Genomic DNA, 26124 nt, shown 5'->3' on the forward strand with positions numbered 1-26124 from the left:
TCAAGGAAGGTCTTTGTGGCTGAGAGGACAGGGCCTTGGATGGGGGATGTGCAAACCAGAGCTGAATTCCCTGGCACACGCGGCCCTGAAGGGCTGCCTGCGCGTCCCAGCCCCACCACAACGGTGGGTGACCAACACCCCAGAAATCTGTTCTCCCGGTGTTACAGGCCAGAAGTCCAAAATCAAGGTGTCGGCAGGGCCGCGCTCCCTCCCGAGGCTCTCCAGAGGGCCCTTCCTCATGTCTTTCAGCTTTGGTGGCCCCCCAGTCTGGTTGTCACCACCCAATCCCTGTTCCACCCTCACACGGACCTCTCCCCGGGTCTCTGTGTTCCCTTCTTACTTGGACCCCATTTGCAGTTAAGACCTCATTCTCAAGTCCCCGGTGGACATGGCTTTGTTGGGGACACTCCTCTACCCACCCAGGTCCAAACAGCAGGCAAGCAGGAGCGCTGAACTTGTTTAAAATCTCTCCATATCCCTTCTTCTTCTTCCTGTCCCTGAAGGCTGGTTTCCTTCTCATGCCTCCTCACACCCCTCGAATGGCCGGCGTGACCCGCAGGATAAAACCCGACCCTCAGGCTGGAGCTGCGGGCGCTGGTCATTTTCTTCAGTCTCTGCCGCTGGCCGTTTCCCACCCCCACCCCCACGACCTCCTCCCTTTACTCAGAGCCCACTGATCTCCCTTCACCTCCTGAAACCCAGTCGAAACCCCCTCAGAGCAGCTTTCTCAAAGGCCCTGTGGTAAACCTTCCTGCTCTGAACACCCCTGGCAGACACAGCTTTCCCACTGCACCAACTCTGTTCCTGCCAAAATGTCTTCCCTTTCGCTTCAGCATAGCTGCCCATCCTGGTCACCGCGTCCAAAACGATGCCTTTCTCCTCTGAGCTCCTGAAACATCTAGCATATCCCACTACGTGTGGGTCCATCGTGTGTTCATTTGATGGTCATTCGTTCACTCCTTTATTCACCAAGATTCATGCAGGCCTCGCTCTGTTAGGCTCTGTGCTGGGCTCCAGGCTTCTGCCCCTAAGCCTGTCTCATTCTCCCACTGGGAGACAAGAAAACTTCTTTATCCTCCTAGGTCTTAAACACAGTTTTTCAAGTGTGACATGTACTCAATTTGATGGTTCTATTCGAACTGCTTTGTCTAGTTCTTAAAGGAAAGGCCAAATGAGGTACTTAAAGTGCTAGGAGCTTAAATGAGGCACTGAGACAGACCTCTCCGAGAAGCCCTCACAGGAGAACTAGTCTTGGACTCTGTAGCCAAGGCTGGATGGGGGATGGGTCAGGTTTTGAGCTTCGGCACCCCCAGTATCCTCTGCGCTTGCAGCAGGGGGAGGAAGCAGAGGGCCAGGCTCCCTCTGCAGTGTTCACCCACGTGGTGACCGTGCTGTCCCACCATGACCTCTGCACAGCCCCTTCAGAAGGCCTGCAGGGACCAGAGGGAAGCTGGAATATGTGGTCCCAGGTAGGGCCTCCTAAGAACCCAGGCATGGTCGTGAATCTGGGACAAATGGCCAGCAGTATGGCCGAGGCAGGAAACCTCTGCACAGACCATTACGGGCTCAGAACACAAATTGCCTCCCTGCCTCCAAATTCAGCACAAAGGCCCACTGGACTTTTCTCCTGCACTAGACGAAAAGACGGATCTACACCCCACTCCCTGTGTCACGGGGGACATGGACGTGGGCAAACAGTGAACAGCACTGGTGCCATGCTTCTTGGACCCGGGTGTCTGAGATGTCCTGGCAGTGGGATGGGCTGTCAGGAGTTCTGAGTGGAAGGGGGTCACTCACCGGCGTTGTTCTGCTGCTTCGTGTTTTTGATGTAGGCGGAGAACTTAGAGAAGATGTCGATGCCGGCCGTGTTGGACTCCCGGTGTTTCGCAGCCAGTTTAGGGTACCTGGAATGGAGGGAGTGGTGTTCTAGAATCAGTGAGAACTTGGAGCTCCTTTCTCCCTTTCTAGTTTGATCTACAGATCTTTTGGGGATCTTATGCTGAACCTATAGGAAGGGTGGATACTCTCTAGGGCTGCCAGTGGGAGACACAATCTGTGGACAGGGAACCAGAAGACCCCTCAGAGGACCGGAGTCTCATCCAAGACCACCATACAAAATTCTGGAGGTGCCCCTGACAATTCCCCAACCCGTACTAAATGAACTCTGTACCGCCAGCAGTTAGGATCATCCTAACTGGACCCCTAATTCTGGGAGCCAGGAGATACAAGGTACCTCGCCACTGGGGCTTTGAAGCTATTTCTCAAAAGAAAGGGTACCCCTGGTGCTCTTCTGAAGTAGCCTTCACCCACTTCTTATTTGTATGCAGTAAGAGTAAAATTTACCAGGCTCTGACAGCAGGACGAGTGTTTCTGATTACTTTATTTCCAGGCGTGGAGCTAGATTTGCAACAACCCAGCCTCTCACCTTGGCACAGGCTTTCATGTGAAGCCAGAAGAAGGTAAGAGGCAGACCCGAGTTAAGACAAGTTTCTATTGTCTCTAAAACGGAATGAGATACAGTTGCCTGTGTGGGCATCCCTGCCTTCAACCCCTTAGCACCCTCCAATTTTCTAGGAATGTCATTTCACAAAAATTGTATGGGTAGGGCCAGGTAGGGGTGGAATGAGATGAGGGGCGGTGGCTTACTTATCATCACTATCAGTTGTGTGGATCTTTGTGATCTCCGGGTGAATAATTGTCCACTGCCTATTGTTGGATTGCTTTGGGTTAAAATGAAAATACCTTTTAAATTACCTTTAATCTTGTAAATCATGTGAATGAAAGTCTTTAAAAATTACTTGTTTTGGGGACGCCTAGGTGGCTCAGTTGGTTAAGCAGCTGCCTTCGGCTCAGGTCATGATCCCAGCGTCCTGGGATCGAGTCCCACATCGGGCTCCTTGCTCGGCGGGGAGTCTGCTTCTCCCTCTGCCTCTGCCTGTGTTCGCTCTCTCTCCCTCTCTCTCTCTCTCTCTGACAAATAAATAAAAAATCTTTAAAACTTTAAAAAAAAAAATTACTTGTTTTCTTTCCTTTCCTCCCGTAACCTTCATTTTCCTTTCTTTCTTTCCTTCCTTCCTTCCTTCTTTCTTCCCTTTCTCCTTCTCTCTCTCTTAATCTCTCTCTTTTTTGCTGCTGCTTTTCGATTGGCCCAATAGCTAGCCAGGACTGACTACCCAGTCTTGTGCCTTGCTAAGTGACTGTTTAATTTCAGATACTGCCATCGGAGGACTCTTCAAAAAGTCACGGGGTCCAGCCCTCTGCCATCAGGCAGATACAGAAGGCATTCTGGTCCTCACTCTACAGGGAGGACAACTAGAGACCAGAGAGGGACAATGTATCTTGAAGGACCCACGGATCATAAATCATTGGGGGACTGTGAGAACCCGGCCTGCCCCCGGGGCAGCGTTCTTCCGTTCCATCACACCACTGCTCTGACACCTGCAAAAGCTAACTTGTACTGAGTGTCTGCCATGTGCTGGGCACGATTCTAGCCCCTTTACGAGTATGCATCACTTAGTCTTCACAATCCTGTTGGTACTCTGATCGGGCTCATTTCCCACGTGAGAAAAAGGAGGCCCAGAAAATTTAAGCCATTTGCCTAAGGTCACGTGGCTAGGTGGCAAAGCTAGGACCAAGCCAGGCAGCTTCACTCTGGAAGCCCAGCTTTCCAGTTCGTGTTCTGGGGCCCTCTTGGACTCAGCTCTTCACCCTTAAAGCCCCACAGCCCTCCCTCCAGCTCAGAGGAGCACCATGCGTGCACTCTCCATCCGCCTGCAGAGGGCGCTCTGCACAGGTCCAGCAAGCATGTCTTCCTGAACATACTGGAAATAAGCAGATTCATCTGCTGTCCCTGGGATACCAGGCAAGTTTCCTGCAAGATACTAGGTAAGCCAAGACCATAGCAATTTAAGATCATCCTTCCCCATTTTGGCCTTTGCACACAGAATCTGGCAGGCTCTCAGAACTGATTACTTTAAGGTATTATTAATAAATACCAAGTGCTCTGTGCTCTTGCTTGGTAAGGTAAAAAGAGAAGGGTCTAGAAAACACATTTTCAGTAGACTATTTGTTTGGGTTGGTTGTTTTGTTTTGCTTTATGCCATCATTTGACCAGACTGGCAATAATCTGGCCATTTCTTCACTATCAGTGTGGGCCCAACATGAGTAGATAGAACCAAATCTGAGATGCACAACAAAGGGCCATGTACTCAGGGAATGCAGGCAAGAGTTGGCCTGTCTTCTACGTGCTATGATTTCCTGAGACTTTACTGTACAGCTTAATGTCCCACCTGAAGTTTGTCTTTGTGGGAAATGTGTATCCAAATATTAATCTCACAGATTTCAGTAACTAGACTTGAGGAGGCTGTTCTACTGGGATGTTAAAGGCGTTCATGTTCGCTCCGTATTTCATACCATATTTTGTATATGCAGATAGATGGGCTACAGAGTACATTCTGTTTCTCTAGAACTCTGAGAAATATGTTTCATTCATAGGAACATCTTTGAAATAAGACTGTGATGTGGTCTGATGACAAAGACGTGGTGAATTTTTCTTAACTCGGGAATTAGTGAACTGCAGCCCATGGTGCAGGTGCAGCCCAGTATCTGTTTATATACCTCTCATGAGCTAAGAATAGTTTTTTAACATTTTTATTTTATTTTTTATTTTTTTAAAGCTTTTATTTATTTAGTTGACAGAGAGAGACACGGGGAGCCCAATGCACACGGGGAGACCCTGGGATCATGACCTGAGCCAAAGGCAGATGCTTAACAACTAAGCCACCCAGACACCCGCTTTTTTTGTTTTCAACATTTTTAAATCACTGAAAAAAATCAAAAGGAGGATGGTATTTTGTGGCCTGTGAAAATAATATGAAATTCCTACTTCAGTAATCAGACATTTTATTAGAACCCAGCCACTTACATCATTAACATGTCAAATATGATGGCTGTTTTCACTCTACAGCAGCATAGCTGTGACATAGACTCTACAGCCCCCGGAGCCAAAAAGACTTACTATCTAGTCCCTTACAGAGAAGTTTGTTGACCTCTGCTCTAACTGATGACAATTTCTCTCCATTCTATTTTTAAGATCTCTTATTTCGAATGCATTCATCTTAGACTTACACTTAAGTTTCATTCTGGAATACAAAATAGTTGGCCTCTCTCACAAAAAATATTTTTTGTAAATAGTACTGAAATATATATATTATACAGATATATATGTATTATCATATGATTATAGTATATATAAATATTATAATATATGTGTATTACTATTTATAATATATGTAACATGTGTGTGTGTGTGTGTGTATGTGTATGCAGATGGAAGTGCTCTAACTGGCTTAGGGCCCCCACCGACTTCTCACTGACTAGCCCCAGGCCACCATGCCACCGAACACAAGGGGCCCACGCAATAAACTGAGTGTGTATTAAGCATCCCCCATGGCCAGGTCCTGTCCCTGGTGTTGGGGATACACTGCAGAAAGAGAGATAATTCTGCCCAGATGGAGGGGCCTCTGCCGATCCTAGGGGCTCCCCTGGCATCTTGAACGTTGACCCTCCTTTTTCTAATGAGCTGAAAAGTTCTCTCCCTTTCCTTTATTCCTGCTTCATCATCTCACCAAGCCCTCACTTGAAAAGCAGGTTAATGCTTCTGACTCTTCTGATCCTTGGCCGTGTGCTTGTTTGTCTTGTCTCTGCTAATTAAGCAAATGATCCTTAGAGGTAGACACGGTCTGGCTTAATCATTAAGAGACATCCCTTGGGATCTGTGGTTTTAAGACAAAGGTCCTTAGGATTGCATCTGGAAGACCATCACAAACAAGGTAATGACTTAGCTTTCTAATACTTCAAGATGTCGCTTCATGAGTTTTTTCCTCGATGTCCAGCACTAGGCTCAGTAGTATCATCTTTTTTTTTTTTTAAGGATTTTATTTATTTATTTATTTGACAGACAGAGATCACAAGTAGGCAGAGCAGCAGGCAGAGAGAGAGGGGGAAGCAGGCTCCCTGCTGAGCAGAAAGCCCGATGTGAGGCTCGATCCCAGGATCCTGGGATCATGACCTGAGCCAAAGGCAGAGGTTTAACCCACTGAGCCACCCAGGCGCCCAGTAGTATTATCTTTTATGACAATCCCATGAGATCAACATTACAATCATTATCTTACAGATATGAGAATTAAAGATGTGCTTCTCTGCATTTCCCAGCTCTTGCCTCTCAGTTAGCTTAGGATCATGCGACTGGATTCTGGCCAATAGGTTGAGAGGGGACGTGCTATGACCACTCACAGCCCTGGCCCTTAAAAACCTTTGGCACAAACCTTCTTATTTTTTCTCTGCTGAAGAAGTCTTGGGGGTCACATATTCCAAAGGCTACAATACGGAAGAGGGCCATTCTGCCCACTTAGACTTGGCCAGAGTGAGGAATAAACTGTATTCTGCTACACTACGGAAATCTTATGGCTGTTTTGTATGGCACAACCTCATGGTATGGATTGGAACGTAAGTCATTCTGACCCCAAAGTCCATCTTCTCACCACGTGATCCTGTCCTTGGTGCTAACGTTGCTTCTCTACTTCCCAGAGAGTGAGAAGAAGCATTCCTATTTTTGTCAATTGTGAGATATCTACGAACACTTCTCAAAATAATAAATTCAAAGCGTCTTCTACCTCTGGCAATGTTCTGGACCCCATCTGTCCTCAGTACGTACTTGCTAGTTGACTGACTACTTGCCATACCATGATATATTATCAATTTGCCCTCCTGACTTCTTCTCACAGCATCTATGCATGAGGGGTATTTTAAATAACAGCCAGCTCTGGAAAAGCACTTTGCTGAAAGGCATCTTAGGGACTACACTGTTCCACCCCCTCATGAGGAAATGGGAGAGAGGCTGACCCAAGGTCATCCACACTACGGAAAGGTGGCCAGAGTCTGCTCTCCTGCCCCTCAGTTCTGGATCCTCTGAGCTCTGGCCACTCTATGGAGGTGAAAGGTGACGCCCAGCCCCCTTCAGTCATAATCACAACGCTGATCCCAGTGCTTCCCTGTTGAATGGTAACTGGGCCAGTCTTAGGAAAGGAAGGGAAGTTAGTCTCATTTAGAAACTACTTGAGACTTCTTGAATTTCTTTTGACACCAAATGCTTTGTGGGACCAAATGTGATTTTACAAAAAAAATGGTTGGAGTATTTGCATGTGGTTTTTTCCTTTAAAAAATAAAGCTAAGGGGAAAAAGGCTACCACAATTTCTTGGCTTTCTGGCAGCTTTTACAAACAGTGGTGTGATGAGAAACACATGGCAGAAGAGCCTTCAGTGAAGAGTTCTGGGGGCTTTGCTGCCCCCTAGAGAGCCAGAAGGTCAAGCTTCGCTCCTCTGGGGGCCTCCACTATGGGCCACAGGGGCCTCTCTGCTCAAATCAGTGGGCAGCCAGCTGGGGCTAGGGGCTTGTTGTGGGCAGCACAGCAGGTCTTCTTTTGTGAGGCCGAGGCTCTAGCTTGGGGGCATTTACTGGAAGGTAATTATGGCCTCTGGCCCAGTATGACCCATACAAAGTCATCTCAAGGGCATTCCTGTGGACTCCAGGACGTTGCCAGTCTCATCACTAGGCCCGCCATCTTGGTGGCATTCTCGAGACATGCATTTGAGCAGTTCTGAAGTCCTGCTACTTGGGTGTGGTGGACTGTTGCGTCACTGACACATTAGAAATGTATGAAGGAAAACCTCCCACACACCACTGCAGTCCAGAAAAGGACGTAGACCAGAGGAAGCAGAACTTAGGATAGGTAATATGTGTGGAGGGGGAAGAGAAGAGGGAGTGTCTGTGTCAGACACCGGGTAGCTCTATTTGGATCATGGCAACTTTTTGGAATCTGATGAAATGATGGTGGATCTGATGATGGTTGTCCTCTGGAAGAACGCACATGTGCACTGGGGGCATGTACCCTCTGGGGGTCTCCCAGGCCCTCTTGGTCCCACTGTGGATGTGGGGCTGGACAGCCCTGAGGAAGAAAAAGAGCCTGGGAAAGGTGCAGCCGGTCAGGGTGGAGGGAGCCAGGCTAACGTGGGCGTGAAGAACAGGAGAGTCTCTCCGGTCATCCTTTTCCACAGGATGGGACAGAGGCTGTGAGCAGAGAAGGAATATTCAAGGGGGCACAGCACACGGCTGGTGGAACTTGGACAGCAGGCCTCAGGCCCAGGGGCTCAGCCCAGTCCTTCGTACCTCCATCAACTGGCCTGGCAAAGGACCTGTGGGACAGCCCGCTCCCCACCGCTCCCGGGTCCCATTCCCCACTGGCCTAGAGAGTAGTGGTCACTCCTGAGCATGAGTATTACTCCTCAGAGAAAAGTAGCTTCCCCCTGGACAGTCCTTTCTCAGTCCCCCATGCATGGTCTAAACTCCGTTCAGTTACTGCAAACAGCAATGATTTTCCCTTATGGGCTTTCAAACCAGCACCAGCAACGACGCTGAGTTGCAGAATTGGGGGATGGCACCAGAGCCCTCCCAGGATACTTTCAGCACAGTGACTGGCTGGCGTCCTGTTTGGGGATGCTGTGGCTTCTGGTGGTGGCTGAGATAGGGGTTATGGCCGGTTTAATCAATACCCTCATTTAAAGTCTACATTCAGCTGCTTCCAATGGGCGGGAGACAGCTTTCCACTCTAAGTGTAAAATTAAACCATCTTAAGGTGGATGACAAAGAATACTTTTTAGGAAGAATATAGAAACGTTAATAGCCTTAACGTTTATATAGTCCAGAGCATGAACTGGGAATTTTAATTTAAACAGTCACTTGTTAGAGATGTGACCTTGGGCAAGTGACTCAACCTTTCAATGCCTCAGTTTCCCCAGCTGTCAAACAAGACTAGGTAATATCTATCTCCCAGGGCACTTGAGGACTATAAAAGTATTGATAAATAAATATAATTTCAAAATAAATACAAGATCCATTTAGTTTGGTTTCCAGTGGCCCAATCCCTCTTATTTTAGGTGCTGAGTAGATACTGAGTCTTTCTTCCCCTCTCTGGCCCCAGTTCACGGTTACTGCCTTAGTTCAGCCACATGGCCTATCTTTTGTGACCATCCCCAGGTAGCTTCTGCTAATTGATTTCTTCACCTCCAACTTTTCCCTCCTCTGCCCTGCTCATCTTCCTGCTCCCCCAAAGTAAGCCTGAAACCTGACTCTGAACACTTTTCCTTCAAACTTTTCAGTGGCTCTCCTCCAGGGTGGAGTATGTGTGAGACTTACCTGTATGGAATCTTCCTCTAGTTAAAACAAAACAGTGTGTTTGTTCTAATCCCTGATTATACTAGAGTATAAGGAATGAGTCTAGTTTCCTGTAACTTTCAGAATTCATTTTCCTTCCCTCCACACCCGTTTTTCCATCAGGAGCCGCTAGCCCTCTCTCTACCAGAGAGCCTCTAGGTTTCTTCCTCCACCCTCAAACCCTCAGGGCTGACTTTAGAAGAGGAGTCAGTTTTTTCCTCTTTGATTATGGGCTTCAACCAGACCTGATCAGATTTGTGACTTTATACAAAAGTATGGTTTTGTAAGTCATAGAGTTACTTCTCTCCTGGCTTACTCTAATTTCGTCAGCCTTCCAGGTCTCGTTCTTAAAACAGGGGAGACTTTGCCCTCGTTTAGGGGTCTTTTAGGCATAATGAATGGGGGAGGATGCATGTAGGGAGACGGAAAGGCGGCCCACCCTTCCCAGACTTCTGTCGAGGAGGTATATCCTGTTCATAGGGTTGTCCACTCTTGGAGTTGGACTTGGCGGAACAGTTTTAAGACTGGCAGCTCTCTGGGTTTGAGAAGAGGGTCCTACGCTCTGGACTGATGAGGCTCCTTTGGAAATCTGCCTCCTCGAAGCTAACACTATGCTTACATGGACCCACCCCTGCCATTAGCTTCAGAAATAAGCAGCTCATTACTTTTCAGGAGCCAAAGTCTCCTCCAGGAATTCCTCGATCTTATTGACGTCCGTCTTCACATCCCCGTTGAAGGTCAGGAAGGGCGGATGGGTGCCAGGGGCAAGGTTGTGCAGGTCGGCCGGCTTTCTGTAGAGAGATCGAGATTCAGGAGGTGTCTTACACTAGGGCACCTCAACTTTGGAGGGACCTACAACTTATAAATTAGACTCCCCGGTTTGTCCAGCATGCCTCTCGGCAAAACAGCTTAGGTTGGGGGCGGGTAGAGCAGGGAGGTTCGAGAAAGTTCTGAAGGGATGTGGTGTGACACAGGAGACCTGTCCTGCAGAAGTCATGAGAATAAGTCACAATGAAGGAGTTGCGTTCTACTAAAAAGCAGAGTGATGGCAGGTGGCCGTCTAAATGAGTGCCAAGATTTTAATACCCAGGGCAAAGGCTCGGCTCTGCTTTGAAAAGGTCCTTCGCCACTTAGCTTAACAAAAATGAACTCTGCAGAATGCCAAACTTTAAAAATCAACGAACTACACCATATGTGTATACTAAGAGCTATCTTCTGTGTTGTTAAGAGTATATGCAACAGGAAAGAAGGTGGCCTTGGCGTCACCATGGCCCCGATCATGCCCAAGGGCGTGCTTCCACACTTCCACCAGCTGGTGGAAATGAAAGAGCACGGTTGGAGCACAGTGAGAGAAGGAGGGCTGGCGGATGGGGGGGTGGGCAGGGCCGGGGGCATGGGATGGGGGCAGTGCCAAAGGAAACAGTAAGGAAGAGGAGGAACTACAAAGCACGCACCCCTGTGCCCAGCTGGAATATCAGATTCACTACAAACGCTCTTGCCGAGAACACTACCCTTGCGGGAGTCAGGAGTCGAAAACATTGGATGGAGCAACCGAAGAAAAGTAAACAAGGGGAAGAGAAGTCTGTAATGAAACAAATTCCTGGCGTAATCAGTATGGGAGGGGAAGGGAAGAATTTCAATTACGGTGCTACTCCCCTATCGCTCCCTAAACACACATCCTCTCCAGCTACATTGTGTGGCACTTGGAACTCCTGAGACAGCTGGGACTAAGAGTGGTTTTAAGATCTCATCTACTCGGTCCCTTTGTTTACTTGGTGGGCGTCCCTCCTGTGGACAATGAGAGGACATTCTTTCCCTCCTCCTCGTGTTTTTCAGAGCTGACACAAGGCAGAAGTGCCTGCGTTCTCAGCGGGGCGGCGAAATCTATACTCATTTTATTTTTCAGCCATTACCTCTCTTTGGCTTAAAGAAACAGAGTTCTCTTTTTCCCTCCACCGTGACTCAAGAGAACAGGGGCCCCTGGAGTCTGGCATCGCTGGAGGGTGCTGCCTACGGCGGATGCTGCTCTTCCAGCCAAAGAGAGGCTGGTCAGCTGCGGACCTCTCTCTTCATGGACCCTCTTCAGCATTTTTGGCTCAAATTATGCAATTTGTGTTTAGGTAGATAGGCCAGGTCTAACTGATGGACTGTTTCATCTGTGTCGGTCCTCTGTCCTGACTGCCTTGCCAGCTCCGGAGGGAAGGGGCGATGTTAAGAAAAGTCCGTGTGTCCTGCCTGCTCTGAGCCAGGCACAGTCCCACACGTACCTGCTCCCCGAGGCCTGCCTCACGACATCCCCACAGGTCCTCTGCCGACGAGGCCGTGATTTCTGTTCCCATTGTATAGCCGAGCAAACAGAGGCTCAGACCAACAGAAGAACCTCATTCCGGGTCACTCGCCCAACAGATGGTGGTGCCAGGATAAGAAACGGATATTCTCCAAAATTGCTGAACTTTGTTGTTTCGCGTATTTTTTTTTTAAAGCCCTTAACTCTGTCTCATAGAGATGTTTTCTTTCTTCGCTTTTGTTTCTTTCCTTTTCTATCCTTTTTTAAAAATTAGTAAATTAATTTGTTTATTAATTTATTTATTTATTGCAGTAAGAAAGTTTCCTTATCTATTGACCTGGAGTTAGGCTATTGCACAGCCCGCCTCCACGGCGTTGGTGGGTCAGATAACAGATATGAAAGAGCAACATAAGCATCTGAGGAACGCTGAGGTGGCTTCCTTCCCCATTCCGATCCCCAGCCAAGCATACAAGCACACTCCTGCCGATGATAATCCAGGGGAGGGAGGATGAAATCTGGAGCTTGGGCATGGTTTGTCCATTCAGGAAGGCAGGAAAGCATCTGTGAAGCCGAGGGAGCCTCCTAGCCAGGGGCTGGCCTCTACAGGAGACAGGGCAAGCGGGAGTGCAGCCTGACAGAGGGGGCTGGGTCACGGTGAGAAGCGTTGGGAGACAATGTTGGGAACACTGAAGATCGGACAAAGAGCTACACGGGGGTGTGTTCTACGGGCAACGGGAAGGATCAGAACCATATGACTAAAGGACTATTTTAGGAAGAATGACTTGAGGATAACATAAAGGTTGGATCCAGGTTCCAGAGAACCTGGAAGGATGACGTCCAGTTGGAAGAACAAAGAGGCAGTCGGTGGCAGTGGTGGGACCCAACCCCAGTGTGAGCTTAGGGAACGGATGAGAGGCCTCAGAGGTGAGCCGCAGCACACTGGGACAATGCCCTGCCTTTGGTGACTGGTTGACAAGGGACGTGCAAGAAAAGGGAGCCGGAAATTCTCCAGAGCTTAGAAAATGGAAGAACCCAGGTATTCAAGAGGGGAGCTCAGTTCTAAGGGGAAACGACAGATAAAAGTTTTGACGTCTAGATTTTAAAGTGATAATAGAAAATGCAAGTGGAAATTGCTCTAGAGATTTCTAGATGGTAGGGACCTGGGTATAGCATAATCTACATAAAGGTGACATGTAGAATATGTTAAGCTCACCAGGGAAGAAGCTATACAGGCAGATGCTAGAGGCTCAGGGAGGGAGCCTTGAGCTCCTCTGCATTGAAAGGACAGGTGGAAGACAGGAAGTAGGATATGGGCCTGAAATGAGTGGCTATTGATAGTGAATGATCCCTGGTATTTTTAATAACCATTAAAAGTGCATGAGCAACTCTTCATCCTAGCCTATAATTCAGAATGCTCACACTAAGGAATTCCAAAAATGAGAGCAATGCAGGGGAGATGGTCAGATGTCAACAGCCTGGAATCCCAGGAGTCTTACATCTGAAGTCCTACTAGGGTCCCCCAGCTTGGGATGCTAGTACTGCTGGAATGGCTGACTCCTGGAATTTAAGATATGCATGTCTACCTCTGGGCCACTCTCTGTTGCATATCCAATATCTACTCCTTCCCACTTTCTTGCTACTAACACCTCGTTAGTTTGGGCAGAGAAATGCTCAGTCCCAGGTCCCTCTCTAATATGTGGGGATGGCCCTGAGACACATGGTCCATGTGATGAGAGCAGGAGGCTACTGGAAGCCATGGGCAGGCTTTCGCCCTCCCTCATAGAAAGTTCTCCGTTCGTGTGGCCAAACACATCCCTCCTTAACATGGCATTGTTTACCTTTTCAGATCCACAGTGGTGACATTGAACACAACACCTTTCAGCCAGAGGATCATAAAGAGACGCTGAGAGAAGGGACAGTTGCCAATGCTTTCCCCATCGATTCCAGCCTAGAAAGAAGAGAAAGAACCAGAGTCCTAAATCAGCATGTGCATATTGGGAAGAAGGAATATACGCCCAATGGAGAACTGACTAAAACCATGACCCAACCTAACTTCAAAGGCAGTTGCCCTAGGTTATTGTCCTTTTCCTCAAGTCTATGCCAGGCAATGCCTGGCACAAGGCAAGGCCTCAATAAATAGATGCTGAATTTGAGGAATAAATAGGAACTGAATTTGAGTTCCCAGCATGGCGACTATGTAGTCATAACTTTCTGAAACCATAGGACCCTACATCTCGGGATAAAGGGAGACCATCCACATCTCACAGTCTAACATAAATGATGTTGGACCACCAACTTCTATACCCCCAGGTAATCACCTAGTTTATGCCTAAATGTCTTCACACACCAGTAATTTGTATCTCTCAAAGCACTCCATTCTGAGGGTAGTTCTAACCATTAGAAATGCTTTTCTTTGGCTATACCTAGCCAAACTACGTTCCTCTCTAGTTTACTCTGTTGTACCCTTTGGTCCTTGCTCCATGATATATCGTGAGTAAAAAAAAGTTCAGACTTTGACCCCATCTCTCTATATCTAGAAGGCAGACTCAAGATTTTAATCAATAGCCCCCTTAGTTCTGACTAGTACTTGACCTTCAGCATCAATAAGCCATCATTTGTTAAACTATCCCTTTTACATGATCAATGCAAATTCACTCTTAATATGTACAAGGCCCTGGAGAAAATTACACAGAGGATTCAAAAAAATGCATTTAGCCAAGGAGCTTGTGGCCTCCTGTGGGGTTGGCTGGCAGATAGGACTGGAACAATATCAGATAGCTCTCCTGAGTGCTTGCATACTTCTGCTCACTAGATTTCCCTTTCTTAGGACCGTTCTCAAAATAGCGTGGTTTTTTTTTTCATTTTTGATTTTGTTTCTGTTTTATCATCTGAAAGGCAAGCCTAGTTTTATTTCTGAGTGGGCTGCAGAGACATGAATTTTATAACGACCTCATTTTCAGCAAATGCATGAATAACAACAACAAAAAAAGTTGGGTAACTGATCTCTGTATAATTCACTTCCACAGAGTGGTTTATGGGTCCCTGACATGGTACTTAGGGGGAGAAATCACCCATTCACTCAAGTTCACTGGTGGCTCCCCTGGAAACCGTGGTCCCATCAGGTGGCTGGGAGGTCCCCAGGCTTCCTAGCAAAGCTGGGAACAACTCAAACAAAATACTGGAATGAGGGTTTATTAAGATTTTTTTTTTTTAAAGAAGAAGAAAAAAATAATGCACTCCCAAAATGCAACCCAGTATTTTCCCCTCTGAGGTTTGTTTTGCTGTGGCATTTGGACGGGGAGGGGTTGATGCCTTCTTTCATACATAAGAGTCTAATTGTATGCTTATTTCTACCTTGCAAATTGCTCCCACCAGAGGCTCAGGTTTATCACGGAAAACTGGCGCCTTTGACGGTGTTGGTTGTAGGTAATTGCTATGAAATTACAGTTATTCTACCTCTCTCTTAACGATCCCAAAAGCCCCATCCTTATTCAGGTCTCCCTTTTCCTCTGTGCTGCAAACAGACCCACTCCTGAGCAGCTGAGACACCACAGGCTCCGTTATACAAAATCGGGAAGGTGGGAGGTCACATTGTAGACAACACACCTACCCGCAGAGCTAGAATTACTGATAAAGCCTCACTCAGACAGGCGACTATTAATTTAATAATAGCCTGGTGCTCACTGGAGTTTATAATGTAGGCTCCCTAAGGCCTTCCCAAGAAGCACTCCTCAGGCACCTGGCTCCTAGTCGTTTAAGACATCCTGACAAAGGAAATCTTCCCCAGGGCTCATCAGAAGTGACAAGGAAAGAATTAAAAAACAAAACCAAAAGCCATATCCACGTACTGCCACCTACTTTGCCTCTGGTGGGGGTAGCTGGGGGTGGGTAATTAATGATAAGGGAACTGAAGGAGGAACTAGTAAAATACTGGAATTCTAATAAGCTGGACAGAAAATTCATAGAACAACAACTCATGTCTACATTGTCAGGCACTGTTCAAAATGCTTCACATATAATATTAACTCATTTATTCCTCACGAGAAGCCCATGTAGTGGGGTATTAGCACCCTTTTGCAAGATGTGGAAACTGAGGCACAGAGAAAGGAGAGAACTGGCCTAAGGGTCCCTGGTTTGAACACAGGCGATCTGGCTCCAGATCATGCAGCCATGCCCGGAGCCCAACCTGAGGCCCCAAAGAGATAACCTGGGGCCCCAGGTCATAGAGCTGAAGGTGACAGTGATGGGACTGTGTGCACACGTCCCACCCTTCCACCCCTGTGCCCGCAGCTGTGCCCGAGGTGCGGAGAATGCTGGCTTTCACAGCTTCCCACCTTTTCCCTATTGCCGTAAATCACGTTAGGCCCAGACAACTATGCTCTGTCGTAAATCATGATGCTACCCAGGAAACCAAAATTGCCAAAGAGCCATAGAAATAACATTTGAGGATGCTCAGCTTCCTTTTCTTTTTCCTTCTTTTCTTTTTCTCTTTTCTTCTCTTCTCCGTTCTTGGGGTAAGAGCATTTACCATGAGACCTCCCCGCAAGACATCGTGAGTGGACCATACATTACTATGGCCACAGGCACAGCGTAGGACCACAGAGCTCTAGAGCTGGTTCACCGGGCTCACCTGGAACTTTATTCCCGCTGAATAGCAGCTCCTCGTTTCCCCTCCCCCCAGCCCTGGTGACAACCATTCCACTCTTTGATCCTATGAGAGGGACTGTTCTAGTGACCTCCTACAAACGAAATTGGGCAATATCTGTCTCTCAATGATGGACTGAACTCATCTAGCGTCGTGTGCTTGAGGTTTATCCATGGCGTGACATTCTCGGCTCTTCCTTCCGTGCTAAGACTGAAGACTATTCCACAGTATGTATATAGCACAGTCGGTTTCTTTATCCATTCACCGGTCCACAGACACGTAGGCTCCTCCCATGTCTTGGCCGTTGTGAACCCTGCTGCACTGAAGGGGATCGTGCCAATATCCCTTCAAAATCCTGATTTCAGTTATTTTTGGTAAATACCCAGAAGCGAGATTGCTGGATCATAGGAAAGTCCTGTTTTCAGGTTTGTGAGGAACGTCCGTACTGTTCTCCAGAGTGGCTACTTCCAATTGCGTTCCCAGCAACAGCACCCCCGAGTCCCGATTTCTTTGCATCCCCAGCAGTGCTTGTTGACATGGGGGTTTTGACGACAGCTACTCTGACAGGTGTAAGGTGGTATCTCATTGTGGTTTTGATCTGCATTTCCCTGATGGTGAGTGACATTGAGATTTTTTTCGTATACCTGTTGGTTCTTAATGTCTCCTTTGGAGAAATGTCTATTTAGGTCCCTAGCCCATTTCTTAAATCAGGGTATTCTACTGGGGTTTTTTGTTTTTGTTGTTTTACTGTGGAGTTGTTCAGCTTCTTTCTTTCCCCCTTCACAACTCACCACTTATGTGGCCCAGAGAAGCCCTTTGTTAAAGTCATGGGTTAAAAGAAGGGAGCTTGTGGCAACCACTTAAAACACCAACAGAGAACGGACAGGTGAGGTTCCACGGGACCCCAGGACCTGAAAAATGTGAGGGAAAACGTGTGGGGAAGAGGCTGTGAACAGTAAATGCTGGAGGCAGGCACACAAGCAGTGTACTAGGTTAAATAATGCCTCCCCCACACACCAAATTCACGTCTTTCCAGAATGTTAAGTGCACCCTTATTTGGGTCTCTGCAGACGTAATCAAGGTAAGATGAGGTCATATACCGGATTAGGGCAGGCCCTAAATATGTGGATGTGCTCATAAGAAGAGAGCAATACGGACACAGACCTGCAGGAGAGAGGGTCATGTGAAGACAGAGGTAGAAATTGGAGTCCTGCCTCCACAAGGCAAGGAACACCAAGGATCACCAGAAACACCAGACGCTAGAAGAGATGAGGAAGGGGAGCCTTCTCTGAGCCTCTGGAGAGAGCATGGCCTTGCTGATACCTTGATGTTCAACTTCTAGCCTCCAGAATAAATCTCTGTGTATAGGAAAAACCATCCAGTTTATGGTGATTTGTTATGACAGCCCTCAGAAACAAATGCAAGCCAGAAAGTGTCAGAAAGAGCATGGTATACAGCTGGTGGCAAATTTTCCAAGTTCACAGTTCTGCTTTGCCATGCTGTGCCCATGTGCAGAATTACCAGCCAACTGTGACCGCAAAGTCCTTCCCCTTTCCTAGATATAGTAAATGTATTTACTGTAAGTTATACTCTACTATATATATGCTATAGATACAATAAAACTTCTGTAATATATAATATTGCCTATGATAATAATAGAATTATATAGGTTGTATGAATATACATTACATTACTTGCCAGGTAAGTCATATTGTATGCTATGAGATATTGCCTTTCATGTAGTCTCTCCCTCTAAAAGGTGAGCTTGGTTACCCCCCACACTAGGGCCAGGTTTTACTTACTGTGCCCTCAGTAGCAATAAGCACAAACTTAGTCGGTCCTGTTCCTGTTTGAGCAGATGTATTTTGAGGGGAGGAAGGTATCGCACCCTATCTATCTCTTGAGTATCTCAAAATTGCAGTGTTGGTGCTCTGAAGAGAGTCCCAGAGAAGTCTGGGTTGTATGACACAACATAGCAGCAGATCACGGATCTCGAGCCATCTCTGTCGCTGATTCACTGTGTGACCTTGAGTAATGAAATCACGTTCCTCTATTGGTCTCTACTACCACACTTAAAAATTCCTACAGTTTTGTGAATTCTAGTGACTAATGGAGATTTAAGACAGCATGTCCTCAAACATGTTTGAGCAGTCCTCAAACCTTCAAACATTCAAACATTGAGATGGTCTCATCTCAAACATGAGACCAAACATTTTGGTCTCAGAGCTCTTATGTACTTTTTAAAGATCGCTGAGAATCCCAAACAGCTTTTTGTATTTATTGTTTTATAAATGAAAGCTAAAAAATATTTTTAATCTTTGTTTACTTATTTATGTAAATATAATATGGCAATGATAATAAATATATTGTATATTAACATAAATAATACTCTAAAATAAAAGAAGTATATTTTGGGGGCACCTGGGTGGCTCAGTGGGTTAAAGCCTCTGCTTTCGGCTCAGGTCATAATCCCAGGGTCCTGGGATCAAGCCCCGCATGGGGCTCTGTGCTCTGCAGGGAGCCTGCTTCCTCCTCTCTCTCTCTCTCTCTGCCTACTTGTGATCTCTGTCTGTCAAATAAATAAATAAAATATTTTTTTTAAAAGGTGTATTTGTAAAAAAAAAAAAAAAAGAAGAAGAAGAAGTATATTTTTTAAGGAAAGAACTTGAGTGAGAAGAGTGGCATTGTTTTATGTTTTTGCAAAACCCTTAATGTCTGACTTAATAAAAGTTGGCTTCTGCCTTCAATCTTTTGCTTTTTGGTTGAAGTATAAAAAGAAAATCTGGCCTCACTCAGATATGTACTTGGAAAAGGGAGGAGTAATTTAATAGCTTTTTCAGATAATTGCGGGCATTTTTCTTTAATACCATACCGAAACTCAAAGGGTAGTTTCTTAAAACCTAGCTGGTGGATGGAATTTGAAACCCTATCAGCCAAGTTCTTCTGTTCCACTAAAACCCATTCATCTGTCTCGTACTATGAATGGGCCATTCACCCATGAATGATTTTTTAACATCACAAATTCGTCATTTGGTAAACAGCGTTTCACTGAATGATACAGATCTCCCAAGGGCCGATACGTGTCATGGTACAATGTCAAAATATTTCATTCAGTAATAGCACCACTTGAGCTCATCCGAGAAGTATAAGAGACACGGTCAAGTGCATGGGGGCTGGTATCTCTTTCCCAATATCCTCATTTTCTCTTGAAAGCTTGTATTGGATCATAGGCAATCAATACTGTCCATGGTTAGCCTTGAGACGCCAAGTTCGTCTCCTGGATTTTCCAGAAAGAGTCTGGCAGACACCAAGCCTGAGGAGCCATAGTTTGTCTGCCACCTGCTCTTTCAGGTAAAAACCCTGCTCTGTGAGAGACCGGCTGGTTCGGCTTTCCACTCAAACAAGCCAGAGCTGTTCCTCCGACAACCGTTGACTTCGGAATACAGCCCAGCAGCTTTACGTGCATTTCCCATTTCTTCAGCCAGAATGTTTAAAAGACATGCACCAAGGGTTGAGGTTTTATTCCATTATATACTTTTTTTTTTTTTTTACCACTTCATCCAGGACATTCATAAGCGAGACTGGCTTCTTTTTTTTTCTGCACACACGTGACTCCTAGTCCTAGTTCAGACCACTGCCTTGATTTGTGCTAAAACACCAGCAAACTTACTCGTGAAATTTCAACCCCAAGGGGACATTATATTCCTTTGAAAAAGCTGAGACCTCCCAGAATTCCTGAAAGGGTCTCAGGGACCCAAAGAGGTCATGAACAACATTTGAGAAGTGTTGGTTTAAGACACCCCATGAAAGGACCAGGTACATGGAGCTTTGTCTGCGGACAAGAAGAAGCTGATTAATTGTCCCAAAGTCATTTGTAAGCACCAACGTCTGGAAGAGGGAAAAATTTTTCGAGAGGAACAAAGAAAGAATAGCAGGGAATGGACAGACAACATTTAAGCTTGACAGATTTGTGTCGTTTATCAATTTATTGTCTCTCAGCTCTGAATGCCCTCTGTAGGAAATGTTCTGTGAGAATAGGGGGAAGTGCCTTTCAGCATTTCTAAAGCAAGCATGAAGGTATCTTTCTTAGGAGATAGGACCACAGGGACCTTGCAGGAGGAAGAGTTTCTTCTGCTGTCTGTGGTGTGGGCTGGGGGTCAGCTGTGTGGGTAGGAAGACATCCAGCAGAGTCTGCCCCAGCCACAGCCCAGAATGTGATCCCTGTGGCACCTTGCAGCCACAGCCTGGTGATAACCACTCTGTAGCCCTACTGACACAGAAGCCAAAGCCCCCACGTAGCCTGCCTCTGGTCGGGGTGTCCACACAGATGTGATGCTTCCTTTGCAAGCCTCATGTGGCCTGAAGGCCTCCTGCTCCTGCTATACCTGGTTCCCGCTTATGCCTCTGACACCACTGCTGACCACCTGCTCCCCTCTGAGCTCTGGATGGTAGCCTATTGCTTGTCCAAACAACTACAGACCAGCTCTGGCCTCACCAAACCAGTGAGTTTCTGTGCTTTTTGTGGGGCTGACTTTAACCTCTCCAGTGAGATCTGAACCCCTTCATTAGCCATTCTTCTACAGCTCCAGAATTCTCATATATGTTAGGGTCAATCTTCTATCATGGTTAATACTTTATGTTAAACTTCTCCTGTGGTTTCTCTCTCTTGATTGGGACCAATGTGCTACAGATATTTAAATGTCTGATATTTCAAAATGCAAGCTTTTTAGGTTCCTTGGTTCATTTATTTTTTTAAAAGATTTTATTCATTTGACACGGAGAGAGAGAGAGAGAGAGAGAGACCACAGCAGGGAGAGTAACAGGCAAAGGGAGAAGCAGGCTCTCTGTTGAGCAGGGAGCCTGGTGGTGGACTTGATCCCAAGATCCTGGGATCATGACCTGAGCCAAAGGCAGATGCTTAACTGGCTAAGCCATCCAGACATCCCTGTTCGATTCATTTAACAGCCTAGCAAGGATAAGCTCTAAATGAAGCACTAGAAGACAGAAACTCCAGTTCTCTCCAGAAAGTTAATTTACAGCACATTTCAAATTTTTGTTGCTTTGGTCCATGAAAACTATCCCCTAATACTCAAGTTATTAGGTGATTTTTTTCAAGTTTAGAAATAAAAATTCTGCAGTAATGGAGCTAGGACTGAACTCAGGGATGATATGGTCTAACTCTTTCATTTTACTGGTCAAAAAACAAGCCCAGAGAGGTTAAACAACTTGCCTATGGTTGCATTGCCTGGTCCCATGACAGAATGTGGGATATAATCCCTGATTTCTGATTTGTAGCATTTTGCCATGCTAGGTTGGTTGTTATCTTAGGGAAAGAGTGTCAAGGTGACAAAGGCCACAGGAAGAGAACTTTCTTTGGATATAAAATGACTCACCTGTAGAGCATGAAACTGATTCTCATTATATGAAAAAGAAAGAATTTTTCTTTATAATGACAATATTTGGCTGGAGCTGCCCATTTTTTCCTTATTAGCGAGTATCCCTTATTATGATTATTTTTTCAGTACAGAATAGACTCTAATAATTTGGTCGGTAAGCCTTCTGCTAGCAGAGATAGGACTTGTGGTTTGTGGTCTACTCGAGGACAGGGAGCTCTCCTCTTGAATAAAAAACAGCCCTTTTCTTAGCAGCCGCATAAGGCTTTACTCACTGGGGTCATTCGGGCATTTTTCATTCAGTGAACAGGTAATGAGTATATATTTGAGGCTTTAGACACTGTCAGCGTTTCCATAGAGTGGATTATAAAGGCTGAATCAGCACTCTGTGGCTTGCTGCTTGTTCAATGCAATGTCAAGAATTCCAAGGCAGGGTTCTCTAGAAATAGGACCAACAGGATGTGAGGGCTCCTGGGTGGCTCAGTCAGTTAAGTGTCTGCCTTTGGCTCAGGTCATGATCCTGGAGTCCTGGGATCAAGTCCCACCTCAGACTCAAAGGGAAGTCGGCTTCCTCCTCTCCTCGACCTCCCCACCTACTCATGCTCTCTCACTTACTCACTCTCTCTGTTAAAAAAAAAAAAAAAAAAAAATGAACCAACAGGATGTGTACAAATGGAAGGGATCATGGGTATATGTGGATGGATAGATAGACAAGTAGATAGGTAGATACAATTATTTTAAGGGGTTGGCTCACATGACTGTAGAGGTCTGGTAAGTCCATAGCCTGATGAAGTAGGTCATTAGGTTGGAGACTCAGGGAAGAGCAGCAGATTAAGTCCTGCTGATAGAATTCCCTCTTCCTCACAGGGGACCAGTCTTTCTATTATGGCATTCAACTAACCGAATGAGGCCTACACACATTAGAGAAGATAACCTGTTTTACTCAAAGTCTACTAAGTTAAAGGTTCGGCTCATCCAAAAAATACCTCGAGCACAGAACTATCCAGAACAATGTCTGACTAAATATCTGAGCACCGCAGCCCAGCCAACTTGACACAAAAAATTAAACATCACGCTAGGCAAATTCAAAAGCATTCGCTAAGACAGGTAACCCAGAAGTGCACTGTCTGTCATCAACACCTTAAGTCACCAGATGGTTTTATAAACACCTCGATAGGGTTGCGTAACTATCCCCACCCAAGGGCCCCTGTGGGTGCCATACCCGGAAGCCTACTGTGTTCAGGGTCTGACTAAGAGAGCAGGGTCCAGTGGTGCCTTTGACCCTGAGTAGTTACCGCTCTGGTCTGATGGTGGCTTTGGGCCCAAGGACAACCACGACTTGCTGAGTTGCGTAACGTGGCTGTGCTTGAGGCCTCTTGGGAGTGTCCTTCAGCCTCCCCCAGCTTCGTGTCATTCCTCGCTGAGTCTGTATTCACCTCCTGTTCCTCCACACACTCTCTGGGAAAGAGCTGCCCTTTCCCACCCAACACCAACACCCCCGCTCCCAGCCCTTCTTTCCACTCCTACGGGGATTTTTATTTCTACGCTTTCATGTCCACACTGTTTGAATAAATGAATGGGTCTCTTTTAAACCTCTTACTCGTCCTGCTTCTACTTCACATCCTCCTTTGAAATGATTCTCTTTCAATCACTTTCTGGGCCTAAGCAATTCTCTTTTTTTCCCCTTTCTTTGTAACTTATTCCTACTTGAATTTTCTCTTGTAGTTAGAACTTTCGATTACCCTCACTTCTTAAAACTCAGGTTTCTGCAGCCTCCCTGTCACCAGGTGCCTCCTTTCTGCTGGGCTGGCTTTATGGGCCCACCATCTGTGAGGATGCATGAGGCTCAGGGCTCAGAAGGGCCCACGCTTGGCTTAATGCTCTGCTGTTTCTGCTGGCCCTGCGTCTGAACCTCATGTTCTTTTGCTGACAGCGCCCTCCTCCTGACCTTTGCCCCCTCAGCTAGTCGCTCTCCCCCTCCACGCTTGATGCCCTCTGGAGCGCCCAAACATGATTATCCTCCCTAAGTCAGCACTAACACTTGCTCTTAGACCTAGAACATTCTATTCAACCCCTGAGCTTACAAAAACAGAAAATAAGGAAAAGGAAAGAGAAAGAAAGAAGAAAAGAAAAAATGTGGAAATGCTACAGGGCTTGCTTGTCTCCATTCTTCCTGGTGAATTCTGCCTCTCAGCTTCTCTCACTCCCTTCTACATTATTCTAGATTTTGCCTCATTTCAATCGGAAGTTTGCCAGTTATTAGACACCAGTATTCTTATTAATAATATTAGTATTCTTATTAATAATATTTTCAATACCAAACGATCTCCCTTTCTAATAAGACACTTGAGAAGTCTTCCATTAGCATGAGTGTGACTTGGTGATTTGTTTAATTTACTTATCCATTTTATTTTATGAGACCCTGAGAACCCAAGAGGTATTCAAGAAATACAGAGTTCATGGTCCTGGTATGTCTTACGTGTTACTCCACAGTGCTCCGGGAGGCACAACAACTCCACTATCACACACCTGCACCAGCCCCAGGAACCCCCAGCAGCCAGACCTCTGCCTCTAAGTCAGGCTCTTCATGATCCACTAGCCCCAGACATGATACTTAACAACTAAGTTCCATTGCGCTAGGAGCAGGCTTTTGTCCTTGACCTCACAGCGTTCAGTAGTACAGTATAAAGGGCAGTGGGTAGAGTCAGGCAGACCTGGGTTCAAATTCCAGCCCTGATATCAAGCAGCTGAACGGGTCAGGTTTTATTTCCAAAGTGGCGACAGCCCTATTTCCAGTTCCGTATATCTCCAAAGGTGGAGTCTATATTTGCCTTCTTCTTGAAATGGGGTGGGTCTTTATGGCTGCCTCCACGAGTTGTAGAATGTCAAGTGTATGACTTCTGAGGTCAGGTCATAAAAAGTAGTACAGATTGGGCCCGGCATGCTCTCTCTCCTTTGGTATGCCTGCCCTTAGAACCCAGGTCATGAGGAATACACAGCACAACAATCAACTTCAAGCCGAGCACTCAGCCAACAGGTGGCATCCCCCACCAGACAGGTGAATGAGTACAACTTCAGATGATGCCAGCCCCCGGCCTTCTAGCTGTTCCAAATGACACCTAGTGAAGTAAAGTGAGTTATCTCCATCAAGCTCAAGCCAAACTTTGGGTTCCTGAGTGAAATCAATGTCTTCATCGTTTGAAGTCACTAAGTTTTGGGGTGGTATGTTACCCAGCAGGTAACACACACACGCACATACACACAATGTCACGTTCTTTATCTGCAAATTGGGGACAAACCCTCACCTAAGAGGGTTGTTACCAAACTGAATGGTAGGAGGTATAAAACACATGATGTTCACTTTAGAAACTTTCATCTCTATTCATTGTGACCACAGAAGAAAACCATTTAGCAAGAGCTGATTAAACATCCCTGTTTGTGAAATGCTATGGCTTGGTAAAGAGTCAGTAGACCTCTCTTTGATGGCACAAAAATTCAACAATACCTTGGTGCTCAGGGTTTTGTGTGCAAAACAATCCATTCAGTAGAGAAAGCAAACACAGGGGCAACCATGGTCCCTGCCCACTGGCTGCAAAAGTGTCCCTAAATAAGGGCAGTGTCACAATGACCATGAGGAAGACAGGGAAGAGGATGTACGTTGAGGGAACTGTTGGTACAATCCCAGGCACATGCATGCCTGCTCTCTATAAGATCGTTGAGTTTCTATGCTGGGCTACATTCCTCAAGCACTGCTTACAAGTGGCTCAGGTGCCAAAGATGAGAACCCAAGGAAGATGGATGGATGAAGGTCACGGTCAGGTTGTGGCAGATTCCGGGTGATTTTCTGCTGAAGTCCAGTGGAAGCCTGTATGTCCCCTCATTATCCAAGAATCTTTGCTACAAATATTTATGGGATCATCATGCTATTCTTTGAGGCTTGACTGTGGGTCTCAGTGTTTGCATCAGGAAAGTGAAAAGCCGGAATTCTCCCACATCAGAAATGGATGAAAGCAAAGGAAACCAAAGGAAACCAAAGAGCGATACAAATCTCCAGCCTCAAATAAACAGAACTCCTTCCCGCATGGGTTTCATTTGAAGATGTCTTCTGACTTAAGCCTGCCCCAGAGAACACCAGTCCTAGTGGAGAAAACACGCTTTCCTCTTAATTAGGGCACTGTCAAGAGTGTGGTTTTCCTCCCTTGACCTATTTTTTATTTATTATTTGAGATGCTAGAGAAACTAGTTCCAGCTTTGGATCGTGAATCCATTTCTCCTACATTCCCAGAATGAACCTGCAACTCCTATCATCTTCATGGCAGACAAGGGTATCTTGACATTAAACTCCACTTCTCCCACAAACTCTGGTGTTTGGGATCCTGTGATAGTGAAGATCTCTCAATTAGTACTCACCCCGCCCTCTGCTCTCGTTGTCTGAACGTGGAGTTTAGGATACAGCATCTTGACACCACAAGCTGGTCTGGAAAGATGTTAGAGTGCTCACCAAGTCAGCCATCTGGCCTCTCACTTG

The 26124-nt window shown here is 46.2% G+C and overlaps 1 protein-coding gene across 2 annotated transcripts in view; it reads right to left on the reverse strand.

Annotated features, from left to right (window-relative positions):
- Nucleotides 1–26124, reverse strand: part of CLIC5 (chloride intracellular channel 5) — a 157464-nt gene that overhangs the window by 33996 nt on the left and 97344 nt on the right. For both annotated transcript variants that reach the window (XM_032340153.1, XM_032340154.1), the window contains exons 2-4: nucleotides 13397–13506; nucleotides 9937–10062; nucleotides 1798–1904 (exon numbers count right to left, since the gene is read on the reverse strand). In XM_032340153.1, coding sequence (XP_032196044.1) covers nucleotides 1798–1904; nucleotides 9937–10062; nucleotides 13397–13506 — 343 coding nt within the window. The remainder of the gene's footprint in view (nucleotides 1–1797; nucleotides 1905–9936; nucleotides 10063–13396; nucleotides 13507–26124) is intronic.

This window comes from Mustela erminea, chromosome 4, assembly GCF_009829155.1.
Source record: "Mustela erminea isolate mMusErm1 chromosome 4, mMusErm1.Pri, whole genome shotgun sequence".
Classification (NCBI taxonomy): domain Eukaryota; kingdom Metazoa; phylum Chordata; class Mammalia; order Carnivora; family Mustelidae; genus Mustela; species Mustela erminea.